The sequence below is a fragment of the Xiphias gladius genome, chromosome 19, assembly GCF_016859285.1.
Source record: "Xiphias gladius isolate SHS-SW01 ecotype Sanya breed wild chromosome 19, ASM1685928v1, whole genome shotgun sequence".
Taxonomy (NCBI): domain Eukaryota; kingdom Metazoa; phylum Chordata; class Actinopteri; order Istiophoriformes; family Xiphiidae; genus Xiphias; species Xiphias gladius.
In genome coordinates, this window is record NC_053418.1 from 20,007,357 (window position 1) to 20,020,209 (window position 12,853).

General features: G+C 42.1%; 1 protein-coding gene across 2 annotated transcripts in view; it reads left to right on the forward strand.

Moving 5' to 3' along the window:
* Window positions 1–12,853, forward strand: part of tcf7l1b (transcription factor 7 like 1b) — a 33,221-nt gene that overhangs the window by 7,324 nt on the left and 13,044 nt on the right. For both annotated transcript variants that reach the window (XM_040156214.1, XM_040156215.1), the window contains exon 4: window positions 12,620–12,703. In XM_040156214.1, coding sequence (XP_040012148.1) covers window positions 12,620–12,703 — 84 coding nt within the window. The remainder of the gene's footprint in view (window positions 1–12,619; window positions 12,704–12,853) is intronic.

The following is a 12,853-nucleotide window of genomic DNA, read 5'->3' on the forward strand; positions in this document are numbered from 1 at the left end:
AAACAATTTTTGGTCATGGATTAATCGTCCAACTGATTTATCCACAGAAAGTCTCTTAAATACATACATGAGCTCTTTGTGCTTTCATCATGTCATAAATTGAGTATATGTGGATTTATGGTCTTTTAGTCAGACTAGATTATTGCCATTTTACCAGAAAAAAGTCATAATATTATGAGAATGACATTTTTCCCTATTTCACAACATAGTGAAAAATGTCCATTATAATTTCCTAGAGCACAGTGTGACATATTCACATTGATTTTTTTGTCTGACCAACAGTCCAAAACCTAAAGATATTCAGTTTACCGTCAAAAAACCCCACAAATTCTCACAGCTGAGAAGCTGGAAGATTTTTTGATAAAAAAATGACTTAAACGATTAATTGATGATCGAAATATGAAATATCAAAATATTAATTTTCAATTAGTATCAATTTGATCAATTTGATCAATTTATTAGCAAAACAATTACTCATTTCAAATCTAGAAGACGTAATTTCAGACCTTCAGATTAACTGATAATGAAAATAGTTCCCACTTTCAGCCACACTTGTATCCAACTGATACAACTGGGGGGGGGGGTGATTTTTGCTGTTGGACTGTTCCATATAAGTGTATGTGGCCCTTTCATAGCCATAACCACTACTGTTTAGCTCACATAAAGAAATGTTTTCCCTCCATAATTGTACCTTAAACGCCTCACTCCATGCTAATAAAACGTGATTGTACAGCAGGAAGAAAAAGGAAAAGCTCTAAACAGCGTTCATCAGTCTGGTATTCCAAGCAGCTGTTTTCAGTTTAAGCACTGCAGGCAGCAGGAGAGGGAGAGAGAGCAGGCAGGAGGAGAGATTGTTGATGAGATGTGGTGGTGGGAGCATGAACTGGGGCTGATACGGGTCCTGCTAGTCCTTTGCCTGTTATCCTGAGGTGGGCCAGCTTCCAGACCTTGAGGCACTCACTTATCTGAGGGATTCTGTCTCCCACAAAGCATAGCCCCTCCGCCCTAGACCGCAAAGCCTCGCCATTCCCTTATTGTCAAAGTCCAATCAGCAAACAGCAGGAGGTTACCAGATCATGCACGTAGCATCAGTGCTACTAAGATTTATATCAGGCTTCGCTTCAATTCATGCATAGGGCATAAAAATGCTCTGTCCCTGCACAGGGTCTGTCAAAGGCCATGTCATGCAGCATGTGTGTCGTATCAGTGAGTTTGTATTGGTCATACTAAATTAAAAAATGGATGCACATCCGTCCTGGATGAGTTCAGTTGACAGCGAGCAGAGCAGCTGTTCTTCTTGTTGAAGTTATAAATCAGTTTTGCTACTTCCCACTGAGTTTGTCCCTGTAATGGTGGACCAGGTTTGGACCGCCGGTGCAGCTCATGTCCCCTGACGGACACATGTAATGTCAACACAGTGCTCTTGCATACACGTGCGACCAACTGCGCCTCTTTCTCTCTTATATTTTTTTTAAGTTTGGATCTGTCTCTGACTCCATGATATATGTGTGTGTGTGTGTGTGTGTGTGTGTGTGTGTGTGTGTGTGTGTGTGTGTTTGTGTGTATATATATATATATCTTAAATACAATGAGAAAAGAAGAGTTTAAAAAGGGGCAGGGGTTAAAGTACAATTTTTATAGGATGTTGCATATGTAATACATAACTGTTTACTCTTAAAAGTAGTTTTAAAAATTAAAAACCAGTAACAGCATTGTTTTTAACTTAGTTAGTTCAGCTGTGATTGTAAGTGTCAATGTGTTCTCATTGTGATCATACATAAAGCATATATTTTCATTTCATTTCATATTCTAATAAATGGCCATATTTTTTGTAACAATTATAAACTTGTTTATTTCTGGGACTATCAGAAAATACCTATTTGGTTTAGTTATATTTTTTTAAGTTAAGGTTTGATAGAACTATATTGGTTAAGGTTAGGATAGGAATAGGATAGGGCTTTGGTCCTGGTTTGAGTAGTTTTTAATGAATGATAGGTCCATATGTTGTGTAATTTGTTTGTTAAATATACATGTAAGAACAATTTTCCCATTAGATCAGGCCACTTGCCCTAATATTGATAATAACTTAACCTCTGGGTGCCCCTTGCTTCCCCAAGTTACCCTCATAAACCAATTGTACTTGTTAAGAAGTCACAATGTTCTGCAGAGCATCAAATTCAATTAAAGCCCAGAAAAGGCACAAGTCATCTAAAATGTGTAGCCTCCTTATCTCAGTCCAGACTTGTGGATCCTGTTAGAATAAACAGCAGAAGCAGCAGAAACTTCTGATGGGTTGATATTTTTACATCGGCCTTTGCCACAGGATGCATCACTCTTTCCTGACCTTATCTTCTCAATTTAAAATTATGAGCTAATGTTCTTGATTAGCTATGAGTAATGTCTGTGGTTGAGGGCCTTATGCTCCTCAGACATAAGACACAGTGGGATTCCCCATGTGCCTGCCTCAGACGATCAGCATGATTGGATGTCTTTATTCTGAGATTTTATCATTTGATGTACTCAGGTTGGTCTTGTGGTTCCTCTCTGTTTGAGAAATGTGCACTGGCGTGAGGTGAATCTCGTAGCAGATGATAACGATGGCTGGAGCACGGTTGGATGGGAGATCCGCGCCCCCGCTGACATAATCCCTCATCCATTTACATGGCTAGATACCAAATCCCTACAAATGTGACTGACTTATTTGCTTCAAATTTAGAGTAGCTACATTAGAAAAAAAAGGTCTAATCAGCCCTATATGACATGGAGTAGGCCAAGGAGCCCTTTTGTTTGATTTCTACATGGGTTGGAGGGGCTGGCTATTGGAAATCCCTGAAGCAGGCTTTAGGGGCAGGTCTGATTCTCGTGTGAAATGGGAAGGCTCTATAGCTCTCGGCTGACTTGACTGGGGCTGTATGGGTGTGTTGGCAGGGGGAGCGCCGGTCATGAATAGGGTCTTTGACTACCTCAGACTTGCCCTGAAAAGCAGGACAAAGACCCTAGGGCAACGGCTTAGAGCCTCACAGCTGAGCTACAGAATGCTTGGCCCAGTCTTCCTCCCTCCTTGCCTGATTTAAATACTACAGTGGCTTTCAGCATTCTGGTGACGGAGGCTCGCATTCACCGCAGCACATTTACCGTCAACTTTTCTCTCTGTTTGTGTTTACAGTATACTGATGCCGGAGCTATTTACGTAATCCATTGTATAGAATCCATCAGTAGTGCTGGTGAATATGCATCAGCGACCCTCTTAAAACTGCCTGAAGATTAGCTTCATGTTGCTTGTATTAAGCAGAATTTATTTTGCTGCAGAGTAACTGCTGGCATATGTGTGTTTCACAGCTAATCACAACCCTACATCGAATTGTTAATTATTGAACATTTTTGCTTATTGTGGCGATATTGGCAAGTAAACAAGATGCAACTTCGTGCACACCTCTAATTTCTTGATTATCTTTGACAGATCTGTGAGACTCCTCAGCTTCGAGATTTGCAGGAGCAGAATAAAAAGCCATAAATCTTTTTTGCAGAGTTAATGGGGTTATTTGAGTCCTGTCCAGACACTCTCTCCCCACAGAGTGTCTAGTTTCAGATGTCACTCAGAGCTTTGTTTGCCCCCCAGGGTGAAGGGTTAGAGGTCAAGGTTCAGGGCCAGTTGGCTGAGTGGCCACAAAAGCCCAGCCTTCCCCACAGCACATCCGATTCTCCTCTTCCACACCAGCCTGCAGCCACAATGAAGGGATCAGTTTGCAACATTTGTCTTCTCTTATTATAACCTAAAATTAATTTTAACTTATGTCAAGGGTGTAATTGTAAGGGTAGAGTTCACAGTTTCACAATGGGCTCATAAATGTGGCTTAGATTTTGGTTTTGAAACTGTAGTTGTTTCTCAGTGGAAACTTGTGTAATTATTCAGTTAGAGTTCTTGTTTTTGAGGAGTTTGATTGGTTTTACTGTCCAGCTACTGTGTTGGTCCATTGTTACATTAGACAACATCCTTTAATTAGCATTATATAAATGATTCGAGAATTTATATTGCTAAAATTCCTTCTTAACCTCTCTTCCTCTGTGGACATCAATAATCAAGAATTGCACCTCAGCAAAATCTCCCACCAGCCTGTAGAAGTTTCTTTGTTCAAAACACCTCAGAAACTTTGTGAGTCCACAGCCTCACCCTCATCAGCCCCCACCCACAATCTCAACTTTTCTCCTGCCCCCTCCCACCACCCAAACATATCTTCCAGCCAGGTTTATTATGCCGTTTCACGCAGACCAAAATTGCAGCTGCATGGAGAACAATCTGGAGCACATTAGCTCAGGCGCTGTGATTTATAAATTGTTTCTCAGGCTATAAATCCCTGCTGTAATTGTGCACAAGCACCCCTCTCTTTCTCCAGTCACTCCCCCTTCGTTCGCTCTCTCTCTGTCTCCGTCTTTCTCTCAGTCTCTCTCTCTGAGCAGCTTACAGTTCTTGGGTTAACACTTAATTGTTTGCAGAAGTGTGCATTTTGGATTGAGTAAAAGTTTGTTGCATTGTGGTGCAGATTTGGGGCTCACAGAAACAGCTCTTCATGAAAGATAAACTTTCCCACTTTTTTTGGCCGTTCCTAAACCTTCTCTGTCGTGTGGTGCTGGCTAAACGTCCAAAATGGGATGTGAGCATTTGTCTTCAGCTCCATGTTACTGTGGTTCATGCTCTGCATTCCTGAATACTGTGTAATTGTAAGGGGCCTCTCCTAAACTCTGTCCCTGGGAATCTGATATTTACAGCAGCCCGTGATCGTAATCACCTCGCCATTCTCATTAGATTGTATTGAAACTGAAAGATAGCAGCAGCTGTATATATTGTTTTAAATTGCATATCCAGCCTTGAGTTCTCGGTGGTCTGGTTAATGTTGTGAAGACATTTTTGACTCTCTGAGAATTGGAACGGTCTGTATTAATCAATATTAGTTGTTCAACAACGTCTCTTTTCTCAAAATGAGTAAAAAGTAATTCATTTAACATCGACGGATGAAAAAACTGACATTCTCAAGTGATTGACGGTCCCCTGCTTATGTTTCTACTCCATTGCTTTGCTTTCAAGAGACTTGATGAACCTTGAAGAGGCAGGGGACCTCATGACCCAACCTCATCCTGCAAAGGCTTTCCCTCCAACCCCCAAAAACCTATACGTGCTTACTGGAAAATGTATTCTTTACAAAGTTCTAGACCTGTAAAATGAGCCCTCGGATGTGATCGTGAATTGAATTTATAGCCAAGCCTATCACTGGATCATGATTTAGCACTCAATATCACTACGCGCAGCATGATGAAAATAAAGCCTCTAGATTGCAGGTAAATTACTTTTACAAATGTTTCATGTATAAAAATGAACGCGTTGGCCACGTTCCAGACCTCCCTGCAGTCTGCTGACAATACGCATAACTAATCCTGGGGAATGTCATGGTAGTAAGTTGGGCACTGTGTCGCACGTTGAGGAAGTTTGAAGCTACTTTTGAAAACATTTTGTTATTCAAATAGATCCTGTGTAGATCTTTATGTTTTGCTATTTGTTACTGCTAGTCTGATTTAGCCTGCAAGAATTGGAAAAAATGACAGATAAGAGAATTATTTTGCTTCTAGCCCATTTGATTCAACTGATTTCTTACCAAAATTAGAACTTTTGCATGTTTTATCATGTGTCTTTTTGTATTTGGTCAGCTCTCCTTAAATGATTCTAAAAGTTTTCATAAATAATGTGGGTTTCTTTTCTAACAGTCTGTCTCTGTGTCCCTGTGCGACAGGACCGAGCATACCTGTGGCGTGTGAATGTGTCTGTGTTTGAGTAGGACAGAGCTGGAGGGGGCAGGCGGTGGGGGCGAGGGAGGGCGGAGAGCAGACGGAGAGTGAAGTGAGTGGGGTTAGCAGTGGGGTGATAGGGATGTCAGGTAGTAAAAACTGAGATGAGGCAGGGCCCAGAAGTCTGCGAGGCCTGGAGATTTGCGCCTGCTCTCGGAGAGCAAACACAGGAGGCATCTGCAGGCAGCTGTGTGTATGTGTGTGTGTGTGTGTGTGTGTGTGCGTGTGTGTGTGTGTGTGTGGGTGAGGGGGGAGGGGCTGCTGCTGCTCAGGACAGGGGGGTGGGGGTGTGGAGCTGGGTGGTGGCGTTGGGTGGTGGTGAAGAGAGAGAGAGGAGGGAAGGGGGGGGCGGACTTGCAGAGTGAACACAATCAGCCCTCTGTTTTCATAAGACTTGTGGTATGTGAGAGCAGAAACAAATGTGTTTAATTTAGGCCCTTTTTTCTCTCTCTTGCCTTCTCCACTACACCCACTTATGCCCACCTCAATTTCTCAAAACTGACTTTTTCCCTTCAAGATGCTTCATTGCCTCTCCTGCCTCTGTCCGCTGCTCTTAGGAAGTTTCAAAAATAGAGCCAAGAAAAGCTAAGAAAAAAAAAAAAAGGGAAACAATCACCCACTGTGCCCTGTCAGAAAAAAAGACACACTTTTAGCAGACGTACACAAATTTACTCTTGGAGAGTGAGGGTAAATATTTATCTGCAATTTCTGGAAAAAGAAGAAAAAAAGATTATTTTTATGTCTTCACTGAGAATTTGGAGTGATTACTGTGCTGTGGTGTTTACCTTGTTCAGTGTGAGGGGTGCATGCTAGACGTATTATTGCCTCCTAAATGCCTTGGCAGGAAACTCGGTATTGTTTTGGTAACCCATGCTGTCTCCAGTCAATTTGTGTTTGGTTCATAAATATAAAATTCAGGTCTCACTTGTGTGTCATTGGCGGAGACTTGGACACACACACACACACACACACACACACACACACACACACACACACACACACACACACACACACACACACACACACACACACACACACACACACTTACATTTACACACACATCTGATTTCCAAGTCGCACTTTACTGTAAGCATCCAGCCAGCTGCTGTTAACCACCTCATGCTCTGGAGTTAATTATACAGATGTTTACGGCTGTGAATTTCAGTGAAACAGGACTACTCCCCAAACAATAAAAAGTTCTGTTCCTGTCCGACTGGACAAACAATGCCACAGGACATGGAAAAGGATGACATCTTTGACATTTGAGGTGTAGCCTGTCTTGACATCAGATCACACTGACCTTAAGCAGAGCAGTCTGTGACCACTGAAAGCAGATCTCCCAGGTACGGAAACCACATAACTGACTGCACATAATTGACTTGAATAGCTTTGCACCCTCCTCTCTGTCTTTATGAGATGGCTTTGCTCTTACCAGAGGCATAATTATTTTCTTGTGTGTCCAATTATACAGTGAGTTTTATATGACCTGCTGTTGTGCTGTGTAAAAGAGTTACTCAGTTATTCCTAACTCTAACCTCAGTTAAAGAACTTTCCTATAACTATATCTGATTAAAAGTCCCTGAAAGTCAACAAGACAGACTAAGAACAATGGCGGCTTCATTTAACCACTCATATGAGCTCAACGATAACACTCTAGATGCAGGAAGCAATAACTCAGGATCTTGTCATGCAAAAGGAAGAAAAAAAATAAACCCTGAAACAAATAATTGCTTGAGTTGCAAAAACTGCAAACTCCTGCTGAAGTCGGAGCTCACTCACTGGGATAGAATGTAAAAGCAGCTTTTTAGGGGGGTGGAGGTGGGGGTGTGGGGTTTATCTTGGCCTTGTTTTCTGTTAGTGCTGTTTTATTACTGAAACAGCAGTAAATTCACTCACAGAACTCTTCAAATAAACCCAGTTTGCCGGCCAGTTTGGCCTCGTACAGAATATGCACGAGGCAGTCATATGACACTCAATCGCTCATTGAGTATTTCAGAGTTGAATCTTGGAAATCTTTTGTGCGAGATGCTGACTTCTCCACTTTATATGCAGCACGTACTGTTACAACACAAATATTTTTTACTGATATTGGAATAATAAATTACCAGGCATACATTACATTCTACCGTGTGCCCTCTAAAGCCCTTGAAGGGGCTACTGAAATTCTGCATAGTCTACATATAGACGTAGATGGAGCTGTAGGCAGAATGTGGAACCATCTTGGAAATCCTGGAAAAACCTTGACTCTGTGTTTCGAGGACCTCCCTAGCGCTGCCTCCGCTCCTCACTCTTCTCTCTCCGTCTTTGCACTAATAGTTCTTTTGTGTACAAGAGCATGTTAAGAGGCCAATGAGCCTGGCCTTAATAGGCCACGTTACCATAGAAACAACAGCAGTCTGGATGTCTGACCTTTGACCCAGTTTTTTTTTTTTTTTTTTTTTACTGGCTGTGAATAAGAGTGCAGGACAACCAAACAGGTCACAATAGAGGCCTGGCAAACTGAGGGAGTACCCCTGTCATAATCACTTAACTTCATTCCTCTATGGGCTAATGGACACTTCAGATGTGGTAGCCATCAGCAGCATGCTATCTCCACTGCAGCATCACGGCCTTGTCAGGATTAATATGATGTAAACCAAGAGAGTAGGTGATGAGCTGAAAAAGGGACAACTGTAGTTCCAACTGTTTTCTTTATGGGTGTCTGATGTGACTGGTTTGTATTCAGCATCTAAATGCAGGTAGACGTAACACATTTCCTCTGATAAGCACAGAAAGCCAAAAATGATCCAGGGTCAAGGTGTAGTTGGTTTGGACGAAAAAGACAAATACTTATCAACCGTTACATTGTCACCAGAATAATTCTGTTGCTTCTTCCTCGTTGTGCTTTTTTTTTTTTTAAACGATAGCTTTAATTAATAACTTCCTCCCTGACTAATCTGCTTACTTCATAGTGGACTGGATAATAGGACACAGTCCTCATTCAGAAAAATTTGCAGTTGCCCAGTAGTGCATCTACAGGTCTGACGAGCTGAGCTGCTTGTCATTTCCCCATCAATTACACACTAATTAGCACAATGACTGCCGAGGTTTGCTTAAGAATTGTCAATGTAATTGCCTCTAATGTTGGCAAACAATGAGCCTTCATGCAAACACTGAGTCAAGGCGGGGGCTACTTATCACATTGTCTTCATCCCGAAAGCTTTTAATTGTGTTCCGTGCATAGATCAGGTTGAGGTGTCAATGGCCCCGCATGAGCAGGCCATATCAGCAGAGAAAACCAGGGAGGGACTGTTGTGTCGGGGCCCTGACAGGGCTATTGTATGAAGCTGCTGTTCATATGGGCAGGGGATGGTAATTAACACCTCAGCCAAACAGCAAGCTGTGTGGCCCATTTGTTTTCTGTTGGGGGGTAAAAGAAAACAATGGGGAGGGGTTCCCCACACAGTAGGTGATTGACATTATCTGCTACAGCGATCCATGGAGGCATTCCTGCTGCTCTGCTATTCACCAGAAGTTGGGCGAAGCCATTTCACAAGTGTCAGGCCTCGTCTGAGCTGCCACTTTATACATACTCACTGTTTTATTTGGTGTTTGATTGTTTGCCTTGATTGATTGAGTTAATCCAATTCAGCACAAATGTCCAGACATATAAAGTGTTTTAGGTAGTCGTAGTTATCAGCATTTTTGCTTTTTCCCAGAGTCAATAGTCAAGAGTTTTATTCATGATTATTGCAGTGAAGTGTTATTGCACATTTTACAGAATTACAAATATAATTCTATGTTTATATTATTTGGACAGGCATTGCAGCTCTGAAGTCGGTAGATAGTTGCTTGCAAAGTTTAGGATTTTTTCTGTCCTTTTGGCAGAGTGTGTGACTTAGTTTGACAGCAAATGTCCAGACATCTGTCTCTTCTCCATGCTCTGATGTTGGCCTGCAGGATGGCACCACACACTTCAGAGATGACAAAGACTCTTGGCTGTGTTTTCCTGCGCTCTGTGAGAGCAATGTAACAATTAGAACCCAGCTCTGGCAGACCACATACCCCAGAGCATATGTTGTATTCTCTCTCTTCAAAAAACCAAAGGGCTCTAGTGCAGCTTTTTGGAAAATTTCAGTGGCATCACTGCCACCTTTGTCGCATCTGGGTCCTGTAAAAGTAGCACATTCTACTGATGTCTATTCTGAGTGTTGGAGGCAACAGGGAAGGCTGGAAGACAATTAGAGAGCTACAAAAATGGATCAGCTAAACTTCACTTAGTTACACATTTCTTTCAGTAGTCTGTCCGAGTCTATTTACCAGAGCTTCCAGCTCCCATGCTGAAACAGACATTGCTTCAGGCCCCGACCATATGTCTGTATTTGTTTCTAATAAAATAAGGGCATGTGTAAAGCATTACTAAATGTCTTGAAGTTAAATTGATAATAGTTTATCTTCTGTTTCAATCTTTTACAAACATTTAACATCACTTAAGCCATGTCAAAACTATTTGAATCATCCATTTTAAATGCTGGCTCTGTCCTAACTTTTTCTCTTACGCTTCCCTTGTGTTTTTTTTTTTTTTTTTCCTTTTTTCTTTTTTCTTTTGTGTAACACTGAGAAAGTTTTTGCTGAGCGGCATGGCTTGCAATTCCTCTCCTTTTGTTTCTTGAAACAACTCGTGGACCCACACACCCTCTGTCTCTCCCTCTCATGTGTTAGTGAGAGGTGTGCTGCTCTAGTCTGGACTGGAGCTAATGTGACAGTGTGCGGCTGGCATTACCTTGCTGGATGTTTCAGGGAGTGTGTGAACAGTTGCTCCATAGGGCACACTGGCAATTAAAAGAAAAGTAGGCGCTCACAAAAAAAGTGCCTGGGGGCATGTTCTTCAGTCCTGGCAGAAGCTGTCAAATAAGGGATGGCTTGGGTGTGAGAGCCAGGGTGGGCACGGCTGGGCTAGACCAAATGCTCACAATAGTGCTTGTTTCATTTGTGGAAGGACTCATGATTGACATAGATTAGACAGAGAAAACTGCATTGTTTTAGATTTTCTCTCTGGAGAGTAGCATTCATTAGGCACCATGCACACAGCAGAGTAAAGTTTCAATAGGGAGCTAGCAGCCTCTAAAAGCAACTGCCTCCTGACAGTTGTATGGACTTGGGCCCATTAGCTGGAACCTACGATTCAGCCTTGAGCAGTATAGCGAAAATGAAGAGGGCTGATGTCAACTCCAAGAATTTCCCCCCTTTTCGAAGGGAAAGAGGGTCCCCTTCCCCCTGCCTCAGTGCTCTGTTGGACCCCAGCTGTCAGGAAACAATACCCTCTGCCTGCTCCGACAAACTCATTCCTGAAAATCTTTTTTTTTTCCCCCTCCTCTCCCTCTCTCCCTCCTGTTATAATGACTTTTCCATTTTTAACCCACAGCCATCCAGGCTTCCTTCCTCCTTAAAAACCCTGAGTGATGAATGAAGTTTTGAAAATCAAAACCTGAATGCACAACTCCTCCAGTTTACTTGTTTTTCATCATTTATCCTGCACCGGATCTTGAAAGTAGACAAAGCTTTGCATACATTCTTTAACGGGCTTTGTCAGTCATTTTTTAAGGGTCAGATATTATGTCTTGTCTTTTCCATTCGTCAGATGTCGGCCATGGGTGGACATCAAACTGTGCATATTGATTCATAAGCGCAATGCTATGTAAACAACAACAATAGTATCTATTGCAGAATGATAACAGTGGATGCATGGTGAGATTGTGCAACCAACTCTTACAAACAGAATTTACAACCCGTAATACACTTCCATGCCCAAAAGGCAACTTAAATAATGATTCCTTAATGTGTCTACACTACATGGGCCTGGATGAGCAAAGCATAACCTATAACATAAAACTCTTGTAATTAATTGGAAATTGTACCAGTGAGAAAATCCACATGCATGACAAGCTGCTGTATCCGGTATTTAAACTGATTCATAAACCAGATGGTTGAGCCGTGCTTTTGGAGCTCTGGCTTCATGCTATCTTCATTGCTCGAGGACAAAAAAAAAAATATCTCAGCTTGTTGTATGAGCAGTAAATCACAAAAAAACCTCTGTTCGAGTACATAGCTCTTGCTTCATGGCACAGCAGCAAAGGGACGGGCAGCAGTAATAATAAGACAAACTGTGGTAGAAATCTTTGTGACAAGTGAGAAAAAAGAGGGAAAGCAAACACTTACACAACCCTTTATATGATAACTTTGATACATGTGTGAAAAACAGTGATACTGAAAGGAGGAGGGTCTAAGCTCGGGTCAAAAGGCCAAACCAATTGAGATGGACAAACGGGAGTTACCTTGGAGTCCGCAGCTCAACCTTTCGCCGCTCCGTAGATGGGGCTTCCTTCCAGCTGTCTCTTCCCACCCGCTCAGCGATGGTCGCCCACAGCTGGCCTCCTGTTTTTCCTTGACAAACGGCAATTTCACAGTCCTCCACCAGTCTGTTCTGTTCACATCGCTCTCCCCACTCTCCCCCGTGCCAGAAATCTCTGTCTGACTCCAGCAGCAATGTGGGTCTCATACAGGTGTCTGCTGGAGATCTCTGCGGGTTTGACACCATTCATACCACTTTTGCATGCTTTAGTTCAGTAATTGTAAATATTAAGAATGATTTTTGCGCATTAGACCCTTTTGCCATTTGGTCTCGATACTCTGCCTGTTTTTGAATGCATTTTTTTCCCCCCAGTTTTCATTACGGTGCACGTTTTCCCTGCAGTGTGTCTGGATTTGTTGTTTAATTCTGCTCCTTTTTTCTCACTTGCAGTACCTGCAGATGAAATGGCCTCTTTTGGATGTTCCCGGATCTGCAGGACTAAAAGACTCCCGCTCTCCAACACCAGGGCATTTAGTAAGTATACACCAACACTCAAAAGAAAAACAAAAATTTAATTATGACAAGATCAAGCCAAAAAAAACTCCAAAAACTGCAGGTTAAGCAGGATTTTGTCCTGGAGTTTAGACTAAATTTGGAGTCAGGATTATTAGTATTATTGAACAT